Here is a 16,815-nt window from a genome sequence, read left to right as displayed (position 1 = left end):
TCGGTAATGAGGTACTCCGAAAATGGCAATCACTGCTGTTATTACTATGCTGTGTGCTTTATTCATAGGAGTCTCTCAGGGGACTGGAGCCCCTTGCCTCTGCTCAATGTCCCTCCCCATGGCTGGGAGACACTGGCTCCAGGCCAGAGCCCCGGCCTACCAGAGATCCTGGTACAGATATGCTGCTGATTGGAATGCTGATTAAATTCCCTGATTGAGAAGCCTCAGCATCCTGGCCCCGAGCAGAAGGTCCTACAATATTTAGGCCAATGTGCTTCGATCCCTAATTAAATTATTTTTCAAAACTGCCCTTTTCAAGGTCTTGCCCCTCTTCTCACCCCTCTCTTGCCCCTTCCAAACAAGGAACTCAGAGCAGTGTGGAGCCTGCCCCCTTCCTTACCCCTTATCCAGAAAGAAGGCGGCAGGAGGCCCTGCGAGGCTGTTTTCCATATAGAAAATGCGGCTGAAGCAAGCCCTGGCCGCTGAAGCTGTCTGCAGCCCCATGCTGGAGGCTAGCTCTCCTCGTGCAGGGATGATCCCTGTTTTCTTGGCAAAGCTGGGCTCACAACTCATGCCTCCTTCTTCCTCCGTCCGTTATCCCAAACAGCTTGCAGTGCTGTGCTAGGAACGGCGATTAAGTGGCAGTTAGTGTATTTTGTCATTTTCTTGTTTCTACCTGGGAAAAGTCAAATAAAACAAAATAAAGGAAGCCCTGGAAATGAACTGTCATTTTTTAAAAGGGGAGACGGGTCACATGACTGCGAGTAACTGATTTAGTGTGGAGTGGTTGCAACTCTGAGTTTGCTGCAGAGCCGCCCCCTCCCGGCGGGGGCGCTGACGTCACGGAAAAGCCCCGTCTGGGGTCAACCCGACTCTTTATAAACCGCGGGGCCGTGGCGGCTGCAGGCGGCGGGCACCGGCGGGCGGTCACTGCGCGAGCAGCCCCACCGCGCTCCGCGGCCCCAGGATCCCAGCGCGGACGGACACACGGACTCACCGACGACGACCCCACTGACCCCGCCGTGCCAAGTAAGGGGGGCAGTAGGGGAAGGGTTTTCCGTACGTCGCAGGGAGTTATGGGGTCGGGGGAATGGGTGGGCGTTTCCGAGACCGCAGGGCTTCTTCCAAGGTTCGAAAGACCCACAGTTTTCTGCGCTGTGGTTGTCTGGTAAGGGGCATAGTTTAAGGTGCAAAGGATGCTGCTTCTTTCCAGCAGGTTCCTTAGTTCTGTTCAGCAGAGGGTCACCTCTTACGGAGGGAGGTCAGACGGCAGAGCTCTATGATACTTTATGATTTTGTCGTGTGACTGCAAGTCTGCCAACTGAAGTGCTGCTTTTAAGGTTTAAGCACCAGCGGGCCAGCCGGTTCAGGGGCCAAGGTGGTGGGGTGTGGGGTGTGGGGGTGTGGGAGTGTATATCACACTCCTATGAGTGGATCTTGCTGATTACAATGAGAATGCTACTTTAACTCAAAGTAGTCAGGGAAGGCAGACCTCTGTGCAGGGGAGGGAGTCTTACAAGGGCTAAGTTGTAAGTGAAGTGATTGAGGGTCATTTAGGAGAGACTTTGGGCTTCTGGTTTGCTTCAAGGTGGAAATCTGAGTTGAATTAAGGAATTCTCAGAGTGTACCTAGATTAATAAGAGCGAAGCACTGTCAATGCAAAATCTGATAGATTTGAATGTGGCCAGGTCATTTCAATGAGAGAAGGGGAGGTTTGGGGCTGGGATGTTTTAAACATGATATCTGTGGGCAAGAGGGCAGAGCTGAGGCATAAACTTCAAACAGAAGTTCTTTTTTCCTCCAAATAATAGCCTAGTCAGGCAGCTGGAGAACATCAAGGCAACTTTACTAAACATGGAAGTTCCAATAAGTGCTTGTCCAGTCCAGTTGGGGGAGTGATGTCATTGCCACGTGTTTCCTACCGAGGCACAAAAGCCTGCTGGTCCTGATGCAGCTAAGAGCCATGTTTAGACAAGAGCAGTTAACCTGGCCAGCTGGTCCCCTGCTCAGTTAACTTGTTGCTTTTCAACAAGGAGGCTATTGGTTCTTTCTGGCTGCTGCTGTGTGGGCTCTGAGTAGGGATCCCAGGCTGCTTTGAGGATGGAGGAAGCTGGTGGGCAGTGGGTGACATTAACGGTAGTGTTTTCTCTTTGCAAATATAAGTCTAGAAAGCCTCCATGAGGAGGTGGTTACTAATAGTGTGGGGAATGTGTATGTGTGTGTGTGTGTTGAAAGCCTGGATTGTTTGGGGTTTGGGGCTACTTCATTGGTATTCCTTATATTAGGGATGTTCACTTCTCAACTAACCTAATAAAATGTCACTGATGACTGACCATGTGTTTGAGTCCCCTGAGCTCTTGCCTATGCTTACTAATACTGGCATCTTGGCCGCTTTGCTCCCCAGGACCCAGCGATGACTCTGAATAATGTCACCATGCGCCAGGGCACTGTGGCCATGCAGCCGCAGCAGCAGCGTTGGAGCATCCCAGCTGACGGCAGGCATCTGATGGTTCAGAAAGAGCCCCACCAGTACAGCCACCGCAACCGCCACTCGGCTGCCCCTGAGGACCCCTGCCGCCGGAGCTGGTCCTCCGACTCCACGGACTCAGTCATCTCCTCAGAGTCAGGGAACACCTACTACCGGGTAGTGCTCATTGGGGAGCAAGGGGTGGGCAAGTCCACTCTGGCCAACATCTTTGCAGGTGTGCACGACAGCATGGACAGCGACTGTGAGATGCTGGGAGGTAGGTGGCTCAGCCCCAGTGGGCTTCTGTCCATCAGCAGTGGTCAGAGGGACCGAGAAGAAAGGGCGAGTGGTAGGTCATTTATCTGCAGAGTTGGGAATTGAGATTCTTGGCGTGGCTGGAGGAGCTGAGTCCCCCAAAGGGCCCTGGCATAGGTCCTTGGGACAAGAAAATAAAAATGTTCATGAGAAGGGCCAAAATCTGTTGAACCTGGGCCAGCAAGGGAATTGCTTATGTTCCAGCTTTAAAAGAATTGGGGGAGTCTGATTAACGAGGGCCCAGAGCCAGAGAGTCAAGATCCCACTGCTGGCTTTTGCTGGCTCTGACCTGGACCTTGTCCTCTCCCTCCTTTTGCCTCAGTTCTTATCCCCGAAGGTTCATTTTGAAAAGTGCATCTGTGTTCCTTGGAGAAAGGTGGACTGTGGCCAGGGTGAGTGCTACACTTGACTTAGCCTGAGGGGCACTTTTTCCCAATCGGTGGCATAGAGCTGGTCAAAAATTTACTCGGAATAGTACATTAAAAATATATTTGAAGTATAATAATGATATAAATACTTTGTATAAAGTCTAATATCTTTTCAAAACAATTTCCACTGTATAATCTCACTTAAAATACTCATTTATTTAAGGCTTACCTATTTCCAAAACTAATTTGAGGTGGCATTAGCTCATAAATAGATGTATTCCTGAACTCGGTGTAAAGCACAGCACTACATTCTGGGAAGTAAGATGAGAATCTTAACAGCCTATGGTGTTCATGCAGTGTCTTTTAGCTATGATTTTCAGAGACTTGCCATACACAATCAAGGTAGCTGAGCATTTGTATTTGTAGCTGTAGAAATGAAAGTCCAGTCCTTTCCCAAGTCTCCTGGTCTGTCCACACACTCCATTGCGACTCACAACTGAATCACACTCCTAGAGTAGGCAGATGCCTTAGTGATGACTCACTTCTACCCTCCATTTGATGCTCGCTACCAGTGGCCCATTTGAACTAAACATCTTGTTCTTCTTGACTATCTCCAGTGTCAGGGAGTTTACTTCATTATGAGGCAGCTCAGGAATTGTGCTATAAGTGATGACTCACTGATGTGACACAGATTCTCAACTCGCTTTTGGGATCTCAGGGATGACAACTAAACTGACAAGGGAGGAGTAGGGTCAGTATTGTACAATTGATCCTTTCTTCCTTTGGAAAGGGTGCAGGATGACTGTTGCTGAAAGAGGAGGAAAGGGAGGAAGGAACGAACATTGAGAATGAGTGTATGCAATGAGACTGTATACTCATAAGATTGAGTATGCAATGGCAGAAAAAGCTATTGCTTTTTGTTGTTGTTTTCACAGAATTCCTATCCTCATATGAATAATCTGAATCTCAGAGAGACCAAGTGGCTTGTCTAAAAACACCTATTCAAGAAGCTGGGATTAGAACTCAGGGCTTTGGAATCGTAGTTCAGTGCTTTTCTCATTCTGCCGTTTACTTCCCACATGTATTTTTGTTTTGTTTTGTTTTTTGGCATGGTCAGATTCCGGGAATCGAACCCAGATCTCCAGCATGGCAGGCAAGAATTCTGCCACTGAGCCACTGTTGCATCACCTGTACTTTTGATAATAGTTACAAAATTGAACCAATTTGGCACTAATATCCTTATTTTACAGGTGAAGAAATGGAGACTTACAAAGTCAAGTGACTTTCCCAGGGTGAAAACTAGTAGATGGATTGGCCAGGATTCAAACCCAGCTGTGTTTCACCTGAAGTCCCCAGGATCTAGTTCCCAAATGTTGTTATGTCCTATAGCACATTTGGTTCGGCACCAGCCATATGCCAGGCTCTGGACTAGGCTCCGAGATACACAGGGACTGATAAGGTATCGCCCCTGTTAGAAAGCCACTAAGCGTCACTGGCTATGATTCAGGACAGGGTAAAATTAACAAACACCTTGAGAAATGACAACAAAGGTGCATTGGGATTGAGACAGTGAAGAGATCAAGCAAAATGTTTTTGTTTGCTTGTTTGTTTTTAAGAGGGAGAAATTGAAAATATTAGTGGATAGTAGACTTTCAAAAATGTTTGCTGATTAGAATGGAATGGTATCTATTCAGAAGGTATATTGCCATAGGCATAGAATGTAAGAAGAACAACACTGTCCTGGAATTTGGGGAGATTGGCTTCTATGTTTGGGAAGCCTCTTGTTTAATCAGAGATAGATAGATAGATAGACAGACAGACAGACAGATAGATGCATAGCTACATAGATACATAGATAGATAGGAAGAATCCCTTACCTCCTCAAACAGAGGATCTTTGACAGTAAAAAACTTTTCTGGTAACCCATCCAATCTAATGTGTCCTATTTGAGGAACTTAATTTATCCATCTAGGATTGTATCCCTTACCTGTAGATGACTATTGGAATCATTAGTTGGTTTTATATTCCCAAAGAGGAAGGGTCAACGTTTCCAAGGCATGCCCCTACATTCTTCCTTTTTGGCATTAGCCAAAAGAAAACAAAACTTGCACAATATTCTCATCATTATTTCTCCTAATAAAGATGGTTGTTACAGTTATATTGCAATAATTGTATTACTCTCTGGTGTACATTTAATGTCATTCATTCACTCATTCCTAAACTATTACTGAACATCTACTATGGAACTTGATTAGGCATTATGGGATATACAGAGCTACATGAGACTCCTTTCCTAAAGAGGCTCAACATATGCAATTGAGATCAAATATGATCTCCCAACTATGAATCAAGGGAGTATGTAGACAGCCTGCAAGTTGGATGATGTGGGTTTGGATCCCAGCTCTGACACTGACTTAGCTGTGCACGCTACTTACCTTCCTCAAGCGCCTTCATTAGACAACAGGGATAATCACTACTTCCTACAGTATTATGAGGATTAAAGGAGATAGGAAACATGTATTAAGCATGCAGTATAGTACCTGGAACATAGTAAGGGTGGAATAAACAATAATCAGAGCTAAAGAATCTACTATTTTATTTCCATGTATTTACCTTTCAAAACTGTCAGTTTCTTTGCTTGTATACTCTGGTCACTCTTGGCTGGGATCCTTTGAGATGTGTAGAGGAGACACCAGGCACAAGGGGATAGTATTCTTAGAGTAGGTGCTTCTTCCAGGCTCCCTGGGGTCTCTTGAGCTGTGAATGCTGAGAACAGTTGAAGCTTTTGTGGGGAGGGATGCTGGAGCTGAGTGTTTGAGTGACAGCAGTGTCTCATATAGTGTATGAGACAACTATATGGGTTCCACACATGGTACTTGAGCCAGTCCTGACCTGGAGAAGCCTCCAGGCACAAGGGCGAATGGGGATCAAATGAGCAAAGACAAGCAGAGGTGCACTAGTCCAGGAAAGATGGCTGCTGACCACAGTCATCCCTCCCTAGAGCCATCGCCTACCTGATCATGATGTCTCTCTTGCTGTACAGAGTGTGAATGCACATCCCCAGCTTTCATTTATTGCAGAGCAGAAGTGAGGACTGCCCAAAATCTAGGCTACTGAAACCCTCACAAGCCCTTAGGTCTCAACCCTTCTTGACAAACCTTAACCCAGAGCAAATGTCAAAGAGCTCTTCTAGAGTTCCATATTCTCTTATACTCCTTCTCCTCTCTTGTTTAGTATTTGAAAAGGTGACTAAGGGAAGAAGAGAAACCTAGAACTCTGGTTACACATAGATTCACCTCTGGTTAGCTGAAGGCTGTCAAACGTGATGTGTTGTGTGTTTGAAGAATTCTTGAGGCATGTTGCCATGGGTGATATATATTAACCCAGGTGCCAGAGCACTCACACAAAGCAGACTGAAATGTATTATTGGTTTGCAGGAGTAGATGAGGCCAGGCAGAAAGATCCTGTCAGGAAATTTCCAGCATGGCAAAGCATTTTGGCTTTACTTTCGTGGCTGTAATCTTTAGTTCACTTTTTCTCTAGACTTCATTTGGTATCCCTTAAACCAAGAGAGACTTTGGGTTTGCTTTTCTCCTTAGCTATTGGCTTACAGTATGTTTCCATCTGAACTGCTTGTTCACATGTGTGTCACTTGTAATTGTACTTGTAGCTGCTTTTGGGTGCTGAGTGGTTGGCTGAGGGCAGAGAAAGTGCTTTATTGAGAGAGTTTCTGACTGTAGGGAGGGGTTTTAGAGAAAAGATAAAAAACTGTGGTAGTAAGGTGCTGTCAGCGCCTGGGATCTGAGCTGCCTGGGTTCTGCTGATTTGCATATGGCTGTATAAATTTGCATATTGAGGTAATGAGGCTCTTCCCTATGGATCCACATCCCACTGTGCAACCCACTGTGATCCCATTCATGCTGCATCTTGGAGCTGACATGACGGGCATTACAGATCTTTAATCCAACCAGTGGGAAACAATTATCATTGATTAGATGAATTACATTTTAGGAGGTAGAGAAACTGACAGAAAGACAGAGTTATATGCTGTTAACTTTCTTCTCACTTGCCCCGTTTTTCTTCCTTTCCTTCTGATTCCAGTCTCTAGAGGAAGAAACAATAAAAACAGGAGCGTTGCTTTACATAAAATCCTTGCTTTATAAAACAAGAAATGCCCCAGTTCCCCCAATGTCGCGCTTTTAAGCTAAGATTTACCTATAGTAGGAAATGCCAAGACCTTCTTTCTTCGTCTGAATAAGTGATAACAGCTAACATATTTTGAGTTTCTACTTTGTGTCTATGCTTAATTTATATTATTTTCACGCAACTCTAATGGGTGGTTACTATTATCAGTCCCATTTCATAGAAGAAAAAACTGAGGCTCAGAGAGCTTCAGTGTCCCAAAGCCACATAGTTAATAAGGTTCAAATTCAGATTTGCTTGTGCTCATAGGTACTATGATGTATTTATCATTCATTCATTCACCTACTCTTTCATTCAACAAATATTTATTGAGCACTTACAGTGTACCAGGCACTGTTCTGGGTGCTGGGGATATAGCAGTGAACAACATAGATGCACCTCTTTGCCTTAACTGTAGGGGCACGGCAGGAACAGAAAATAATAAAATAATTAAGTTAAATGTTTTACATAGTAAGTGCAATGAAGAGAAAGGAAGCAGGGAAGGGAGAAGAAATATTGGGGGCAGAGGTATTGTCATTTTAAATAGAAGGTCAAGTAACCCCTCACCCAGAAGGACATTAGGGAACAGGCCTTGTGGATAGGCAAGGGAAGAGATTCCAGTGAAAAGAAACAGTAAGAAAAATTATAAAAATCATCATTTTCAAATGTTGAAATTCAAAACAGGAAACTTCATTGTGAAAATGGAGAGTAGGAATGGATGCAATTGTATGGTGTTGACAGGAATCCCTCTTACAAAAATCCCAGTATTCCCCCCACCCCCACTGACTTTTCTGGGCCAGAGTTGCTTTGGCACATTGTGCTGTGTTCAACCTTCACCTACACACAGTCTGGACTCAAGTGCAAGGAGCAAAGTTTCCATTACCAAGGAGAGCTGGAGGCTGTGCTTCTGCTGTACTCGGATGGAAAAACAAGCCCTACTTTTTTAAAGAAGGAAAATGTCCACCAAAACAGGAATTATTTTAAGATTTTTTCCCTTGCACTTCTCCAAGGAGGAGAACTGTATCTGAGCTCAGAGCTTCTGAAGTTATCAGTAACTGATCCGTAATCACACCACTGAAAAGTACAACAGAGAGATGAATTTCCAGGTGAGGCTTAAGGAAACAGGGCCAACAATTTCACGGGACAGCTAATGTTTTCTCACAGCATCATCCATTGAATTTGAGTGAAAAGCTCTTTAAGTGAGTTTATCCTCATTTCTTTTCCTATATAAAATGTCCAGGAATGATGAAAGTGAATGCCTTTCACTTCAGGTGGCTTGTGATACAGTCAGAAGATGTAGGTGGGTCATTTAGTAAGTACTGGAAGAATATATGTAGAATATTGTTGAAGGTGATTAAAAAATGGTAATTTAACTTAGTGAATATCTGTATATATGCATAATTAATTGTAGACTTAGTAAGTTTATTGTCTAGGAACATATTTTATATGATCCTTATATGAAAGTGTGCATATTTGCCCGACTCCAATATCATTGTTCTTTCTTTTCTAGAAGATACATATGAACGAACCTTGATTGTTGATGGAGAAAGTGCAACAATTATACTCCTGGACATATGGGAAAATAAGGTATGCAGAGCCCATAGTTCTCTGTGTATTGTTTCAGGCTCGCCTTCCAATAGTTTTTTGATGGACAGGTGACCTTGCCATATAAAGCTGTAGTTCCAGATGAAGTTGGTACATTTTCTTGATTAAAAGCATTTATTTCTGCAAAATGAGGTTGTTTGAAGGAACAGATCATTTACAAATGAGTTCTGAATAACAAGCAATTTGCAGTGATTTGTCCTTAGTTCTCTTTAAACATACAAAAAAGTGTATTTGTTTTAGGAAAAGTGTAAACAAGTACAGGCCATTATTTTAAACTATATAAAACCATCTTATATGAAGTTGAGATTCTCAATCGTAGTCTTCAGCATTTGCTGTTTAAAGATTTGGGGCTTTTGAGCATACGTGCTAGACTTTCTATTTATTGAGAACCCTCCTGGTCTCACAAAAGGATTCTTGGTTTCATCACTCAGGAAGGGCAAAAGAAGGTTTGGGGGAAGTCAGAATAGGCTCATTTTTATCTGTTAAGATAGATAGGGATTTGGAAATATTATTTGGCAGAATAGTTGTGTTATTTATCACCTGAAGCTGTAGGTGAAATTAGCAAGTTAAGTTTTTTTTTGCAGACATACTATACTAGCTACCAGGCTTTATAGCCATCAGAACATCTAGTAAGCATGAAAGATGGATGCATTTGGGGGAGTTTCTTCCTTCTTCCTTTCTCTTACCAGTAAGGGTACTTTAGGGTAAACCTGTTGTTTCTTTTCAAAAGCATGCCTCATCTACCAGGCCAACCTGCGATTTTGAAAAATCTTCTCATTTCTCTAGGGAGAGAATGAATGGCTTCAAGACCACTGCATGCAAGTTGGGGATGCGTATCTAATTGTCTACTCCATCACTGACCGAGCGAGCTTTGAAAAGGCGTCTGAGCTGCGAATCCAGTTGCGCAGAGCCCGCCAGACAGAGGACATTCCTATTATCTTGGTTGGCAACAAAAGTGACTTGGTGCGGTGTCGAGAAGTGTCTGTGTCAGGTAAGAGTGATGCCAATGCCATAGAAACAGTCTCTGGGTCACTTTTCCTTCCCAAAGGTGCTAACCCCTACTCTTTCATGAGGCTGGAACCAGGACTTATTAAAATGCTGCATGGACTGCCACCTTCTCAGTGGGTCATTGCCATGTTGGTTGCAGCTCGGTTGTCCATCTGGTCTACCTACAAGATCTAGTTCCCCCAAATCCAAAGGGTTTCTGGAATTCCATTAGGGGAGAGATCATGCTTCAAGCTCCAGCACCCCCCTCCCCACTGCCCAACCTCTTCTCCTTGTCCTTCTTATTCTCCAGGGAGATCTCAAAAGTTTAGGGTAGTGCAAGTAGCATCTTCATGCAAGAAAGATGAAGATTTCTGATTTAATGGATCTATGAGAAAGTTTCATTGAGAATGAGAATTATACTCTGGCTGCCTTTGGTCTGTGTGGAACTGAGAAAAACTCCACCCCTTTCCTAAAGTCCAGTTAGGACATCAGTCTGAATGGTGCCACATATACTTTTTCATAATTATTTTATGGATAATTTGTGATTTGCTGAATAAACACCCAAATGCTTTTATGGTCCTTGAGATTTTATTGGCCTAGTACAGATTTGGTCCTTGGTAGAATCATAAAAAATAGAGTATTGCATTTCTTGAAACTGCTTAGGAGATAAAAAAAAACCAATAAAGATCTAAATATACACAACTAGTTTGGTAATGCCTTCTTTTTAGGAAATGACTGTGTACAGTAATCATTTTTCCCAAACAAAAACTTGACCACATGGTCTTTCAACAAGATGAAATATTTGGAACTGAGACTGTTGCAGAAAAGCCTATTTGTACAGTTTGCTATAATTCTATCATATATTGGTATAGTCCTCAAATTTTTTCAAAATATCTCATCACACCATCTTATTTTTTAAGAGGGAATATCCAAGTAGTAGAATTCTAATTTAAGTTAAGGAAATTGAGTCAGAAAGTAGAGTTAAGACTACAGGCTTGAAAGTAAAACCTGCCTGGATTCAAATCTGCCCCTTGCAAGCTATGTGAACTTTCTCAAGTTTAAAAGACTTCCCTCAGTCTCTTCCTATATGTTATAGGGATAATAATGTTTTCTCAAGATTGTTTTCAGCATTAAAAAATGTTTTTAAGGTACTTAGCCCAGTTCAAACGAAACTGGTTTTTTTTATTTGTACATAGTAAGTCTGTCATAATTAAGCCTTTGTTTTTCACTATTATAATCCATATCAATATATTTGATATGATTGGATTTCCACAGATCCCTTGGAGAAACTCTTTGCTTCTATTTATGCCCTGGGGGGACATGTGGCCTCCAATATCCATTGCAGATACACAAATCTCTGACTGATTTGACTGTATGACTGACTCAAGACCTGGAGGACGATTTTAAACCAGGAATCATCCAGCTTGGCTGTGTGCTCTGAGGGATCATACTTTGCAGCCCCTCTGACCTTCTTCTCCCCTCCTTTCCTCACCAGAAGGGAGAGCATGTGCTGTGGTGTTCGACTGCAAGTTCATTGAGACCTCCGCGGCTGTGCAGCACAACGTGAAGGAGCTGTTTGAGGGCATCGTGCGGCAGGTGCGCCTTCGGCGGGACAGCAAGGAGAAGAACGAGCGGCGGCAGGCCTACCAGAAAAGGAGGGAGAGCATCCCCAGGAAAGCCAGGCGCTTCTGGGGCAAGATTGTGGCCAAAAACAACAAGAACATGGCCTTCAAGCTCAAGTCCAAATCCTGCCACGACCTTTCTGTGCTCTAGGCGCCCACAGTCACCCAGATGTCCCCCTGGACGTCGCTAAAGGCCATTTGGACCAATAATCTATATTAGATTGGATTTTTAGGTGTTGTTAGTCGTGGCTTCCCCCATTGCAGCTGGGAATTAACGAGTTAGCCTCATTGGCAACATAATGCATGGGAAATGAGCAATGTTTGTAGATCTGTATTTATTCACAGGAAAAGCCTTGCCCTTGCTACTAGAGCAGCCCGGCTCAGTAGAGAACGTCTTGGTGTTCACATGTATTTTACTCTCTCCTTTGGATAGTAGAAAATTGAAGCCTACAAAAGAATGCCTAGAATAAGTTTTCATTATTAAAATTTTGCCCAGTGGTCTGATGTGATTTTGAGGCCAGAGGGTCATAATCAAATACAGGAAAACCATGGAAAGGTTTATTCAAAGGAGAGAGGACTTTCTGTGTTCCTTATGTTCCCTGAAGCTAGAATCATAGAACTGGGCTCATCATGATCATAACTAACATTGGTCCACAAAGCTGTGAAAAGAAATGATGGACCTTGCTGGAAACTAAAACTTAGCCGACAATTTTTGTTTAATACCCATGTTAGGAATCCAGAGGTTAATAGAATTGGGAGCTGATATATTTACAACTTATGGGTTAAAAAATTATCTCACTTATGTGTATTACATTTTTTTTTGTATTTAGGGGAAAGTTATTTTAATCAAATTCTTAGTCAAAGCACTTTTTAATGTTTATTTTTGAAATCATGGAGCCATCACAACCATATTTTAAAAATCTGAATAATGCCAATTTTTAAAATAGAATCAATAGCTTGAATTTTTATAAACTGTGTAACATACTTTCAGTACTTTGGGTTGACCCTTTACATCACAGCTCTGCTCTATTTATTATTATTTTGCAAAATAATAACCATTTTAACATTTGATAAAATATATTTATGAACATATTTCTTAACAGAAGAAGTCCATTTTATTACTATTTTCTATCTTTTTCAGGATATGGAGTTTTTATCTGTATGTCTTATAATAAAAGAAATAAAACATTTTTTTAAAGGCATTCTTAAATGTTATTCCTTCCCCAAAAATATGATTATGATTATTTTTATATAGCTTTTGAGAAAGCACGTTCCAAAGACATGTACCTATTATTTTCTTCTTTTTGTTACCAATAGCCTAGTCATTATCTGTTTTAAAGACTATCCCCTACATCTGATCCTGATACTGTGAGTCACAGTACTGCAAAGCTATTTTTGGCTGATGTATTTGGGAAGTATTAGGGGTCATCTAAATGAATTATAGGAAAAGCCAGATTGATCTCTTATATTGGTCTGGCCAATTCCTAACGGGACTGATGGGCCCAGCTTTGCTCCCTAAAATCTCGTGGTCTTCAGTTTGATGAAAGCATTAGAGGAAATTAGAAAGGATGCAAACTGGTGATCTGCAGCCTGAGAGTGAGCCAGGCACGGCTTTAACCAAATTCTCCTTTCTGACATTAATGCAGTTTGACGTTAATCATGTGGCATCTATCCAACTGCATATGCAACCCTTTTGCTGAGCTTCCCTTCCACATCCTCTCTGCCACTACTCGCCCTGTATTTCACTCTTTTCCTGCAGACACACACTAACAGAGACCATCATGGCAACTTCCATGTTGCCATACAGTTTTTGAAAGTTTTTGCCTCCTCTGTTTTGTTGGCTCCTACCCCGAAGTTGAGATCCAAAGTTCCCATTGTTATGCATTTTGCATTTTCCAGTTCCTCAAGCTGTACAAGGAAGTGTTAGAAGGAAAGATCCAGGTTACATGGACCTGGAACTGCACCTTGGGCTGTGCCATTGAACTTGAATGTGTCCTTGTGTTAAAGTGAACCCTTCGTCATCTTTGTTTTTTCAATCTGTAAAGTGGAATTGATTATAATACCTATCTTATTAAATGGTTGTGAGATTAAAGTCTTATAATCTGCCACACATTAAGAACTCAATAGATGTTATTCTTGTTGCACAACCTCCATTCTGCATAAATTAGCATTAGTTTCATACGCTTGTCTCCCTTTTCAGATGGACACTCCTTCAGAGGAGGGACCACTACTTGTTTTCCTTTTTATTCCTCTACACTTCAGTCCAGTTCCTTGCAGATATTGGGGCTTTCAAATCTGTTTTTCTTGAATTTATAGATCTTCCCAATGGTCACATGAAGTTGACAGGTCATTTTATAACAAACGTCAGAGGGAGAAGTGACTAGTCCAAGTTTGCTCAGAAGCCAAGTGTCTGGGATACGGCTGGAGTCAGAGGTCACTTCTAGTCATCTATATTTTCTAGTATTCAGTACTGTTTCCTATGAACACCTGGCCCCTTTCATCCCTTGTGACACACATACACAGCTCATATACATGTATGGCCCTTCTCAGCACATACACACCCCCGTTCCACACATCCACACACCACACATACCACACCACACACTCCCATGCAGCTCCCCTACATCCTCACCATCCCACACTCCCACACACACACACACACACCCATCACAGCCACTATACACATACCACACCCACCTGGCAAACACCATCCCCCACAGAGCACACATATACCCCACCTCCCCAACCCCACCTCAACCACCCCCTCACACCACATACACACGCGCAAACACTGCACACACCTCTTATCCCCCTCCCACCTTCACCCACACTCCCCACCACACCACTGATAACAACCCCACCCCACACGCCACACACACACACACACATTCTTTGTTCACACTATTCTCCCTTCTTAAGGATTCAACCTTCCTCGTGACTTATTTCAGACATTCACAGGCAAACAGCCCACGGATCCCGAGCAAACCAGGTTGAGAGCATGTGCACCTGTTTACCAGGGTTCCCTCGGTGTCCCCCAGGGCAGGACAGTGAGGTCACATTGCATCCCAAGAAGCTTTTTAATTAAGAGTTACACTCTCAAGTCAGACAGACCTGGGCTTGAATTTGGTTTCATCAGTTAAGTTCCTTAGCCTCTTGCAGCCTCAGTTTTCCCATCTGTAACATGGAGATAATAATACATCTACCACACCGGGGTTGTGGTGAGGGTGATGTGAGACCTACAAAAGTGTAGGTACTATCCCAGGGAGAACTGTGACTACTACTCTATTGCAGCTTTCACACCTTCATTTACTCACGCATTCTTCAAACGTTATTGGGCATCGACACACTGCTGGGTGCTGGGACTATAATGATGACAAAGAAGGTGGCATTGGAGATAGGAAGAAAATGAGGAAATTGTTGGAGGATTATACCTGGGGGAAACATTATCTAATGTTGCCATTAGATAAAATTCAAATGAAGGAAAAAGTGTTATCAAATGATTGGATTAGATATTTGAAAATTGGATTATTTTTTAAATTCCATTTTGGGACGTGGGGGCATTGCAGAGAGGCTGTTTTTTAAACATCCTACATTTTTGCTTAGGAATAAACAAACTATTCAACACAGGGAAAGAGGGAGATGAATTCATTTGGCCAAATTTATGGCACTGCTGTTTGTGTGAGGTGCTGTGGAGAATACGCGGGAGAAGGCAGTTTTACTTAAAGGAATTTAAATGTGGCAGGAAGTGGACAAGGGTGCAAAAAACCTAGAATATGATGTGAGGTAATAAGGGACATCGGAGATGTGGAAAGCATGGCAACTGGAGCTTGGGTGGGCCAAAGACTTCTTGCTTGGCTGGCGCTATCATGGATGTCTTCTTGGAGGAAGTGGCTCTGAGCTTGATCTTGGAGACTACTTGTGGTTTCCGGTTTCCACGGGAGCATTGGTTGCAAGGAAGAAAAGGAAAGGTTGGTCCGTGTAAAGAAGACATGAGCATCTAAGACAGCAAAGAGAGGTAGGGAATTAGAAAAATGGGATGAGCCCAATTTGGGTAGGGAGGGGGCACTCTGGGAGCCAGTTTAGTGAAGTGGTTAAATGCAAGAGACCTCATTTCAAAATGCTTACTTGTTGGTTTATTTAGGATGTTAACCTACCCAAGCCTCTATTTCTTCATCTGAAAAACAAGAACACTAATTTCCATCTCATAGGTCTAACCTGAGGGCTAAAGGTGAGGCGCTTAATCACAGTCGGTCCCAGAGGTGGAAGATAGGTTGGGGGGCAGTCGTAGAGTCCGCTGAGTCCGGGACAAGAAGTTTGGACTTGGTTTAGAAGGCAGTGGGAGCGCCGGGATCTTTTCCAATTGGGGTGGTGACAAAGCCAAAGTGGTGCTTCTTCAGGAAGTTGCCCAGGAGAGCCGGAGCCCGGCAGGAGCCGGAGGCAGGTAGACAGCGGCCCGGGGTAGGAATGGCGAGCGCTCGGGGCACTTACGGACTTCTGCGGTGCCGACCCCTGGCAGGATTAAAGCCTCTGTACTGGGAGCTCTTAAGCAGTGAAACCCGGATTCCCACGGGCGCCACACAGCAGTCCAAAGTCATAGAGGAGTGAAGGAAAGGAAGCAGGGTAGGGGAGACGCTGAGTTAGCCAAGGGCCTGCTTCCACCGTTATACAGGCGGCAAAGATGCGATTTCCGATTTTGTGACTGCGTCGAAACAACCATGAAAAACGTTAACAGACCCTAAACCCGCAATAACTATAGTCGTAACTCGCTGGAAAATGAGATGATAAATATGATACACCTGCTTTTCTTGTATTGGGGCCACGAAAAAAGGTAAATAAACAAAGGCCCTGAGGTGTTTAGCAAAGGAATGCCATTGTCTTCGCAGGTGGCTCTGCCTGTGCTGACGTGTGCACCTGTGTGTTGGGGGAGGGGTGTGTGTGCACCTGTTGTGGAGGTGGCCAGGGAGGGCTCACAGTTAAAGGAAAAGTGGCAGTACTGGCAATTTTAATAACTTCAAATGCAACCAGACCCTCATCTTGTTCTACTTTTCAGTATGTATTTTCCAGAGGTGGGGATGGTGTTGGCAGGTGCTAGGTATTTCAGTGTCTGCCAAGGTCACTGAGCATTCACCAGGTGCACACTTTTTTGGAAACTCAAGACGTGGTAACTTCCCTTTGCCGGGATGGGGGTTGTGACGGTTAGGTTCGGGTGTCAACGTGGCCAGGTGATGGTGCTGGCTTAGCGGCCTGCCCAACGGATGTTGGATTCCTG

General features: G+C 43.5%; 1 protein-coding gene across 2 annotated transcripts; it reads left to right on the top strand.

Annotated features, from left to right (window-relative positions):
- The first annotated feature begins 918 nt into the window (after nucleotides 1-918).
- Nucleotides 919-12,744, top strand: GEM (GTP binding protein overexpressed in skeletal muscle). Of its 2 annotated transcripts, none has more exons than XM_077167216.1 (5): nucleotides 919-1,029; nucleotides 2,405-2,744; nucleotides 8,843-8,919; nucleotides 9,724-9,928; nucleotides 11,420-12,744. In XM_077167216.1, exons 2-5 carry the CDS (start codon nucleotides 2,414-2,416, stop codon nucleotides 11,695-11,697), a joined length of 891 nt encoding a protein of 296 aa, XP_077023331.1. In that variant the 5' UTR covers nucleotides 919-1,029; nucleotides 2,405-2,413; the 3' UTR covers nucleotides 11,698-12,744. The 2 variants fall into 2 exon arrangements, with proteins under 2 accessions (XP_077023331.1, XP_077023330.1); XM_077167215.1 differs by lacking the exon at nucleotides 919-1,029 and adding an exon at nucleotides 1,418-2,136.
- The last annotated feature ends 4,071 nt before the right edge of the window (nucleotides 12,745-16,815 follow it).

The sequence above is a fragment of the Tamandua tetradactyla genome, chromosome 6 (genome assembly GCF_023851605.1).
Source record: "Tamandua tetradactyla isolate mTamTet1 chromosome 6, mTamTet1.pri, whole genome shotgun sequence".
In the NCBI taxonomy this organism is placed as follows: Eukaryota; Metazoa; Chordata; class Mammalia; order Pilosa; family Myrmecophagidae; genus Tamandua; species Tamandua tetradactyla.
The sequence above is the reverse complement of the archived record's forward strand: the minus strand, read 5'-3'. Positions and strand labels throughout refer to the sequence as shown.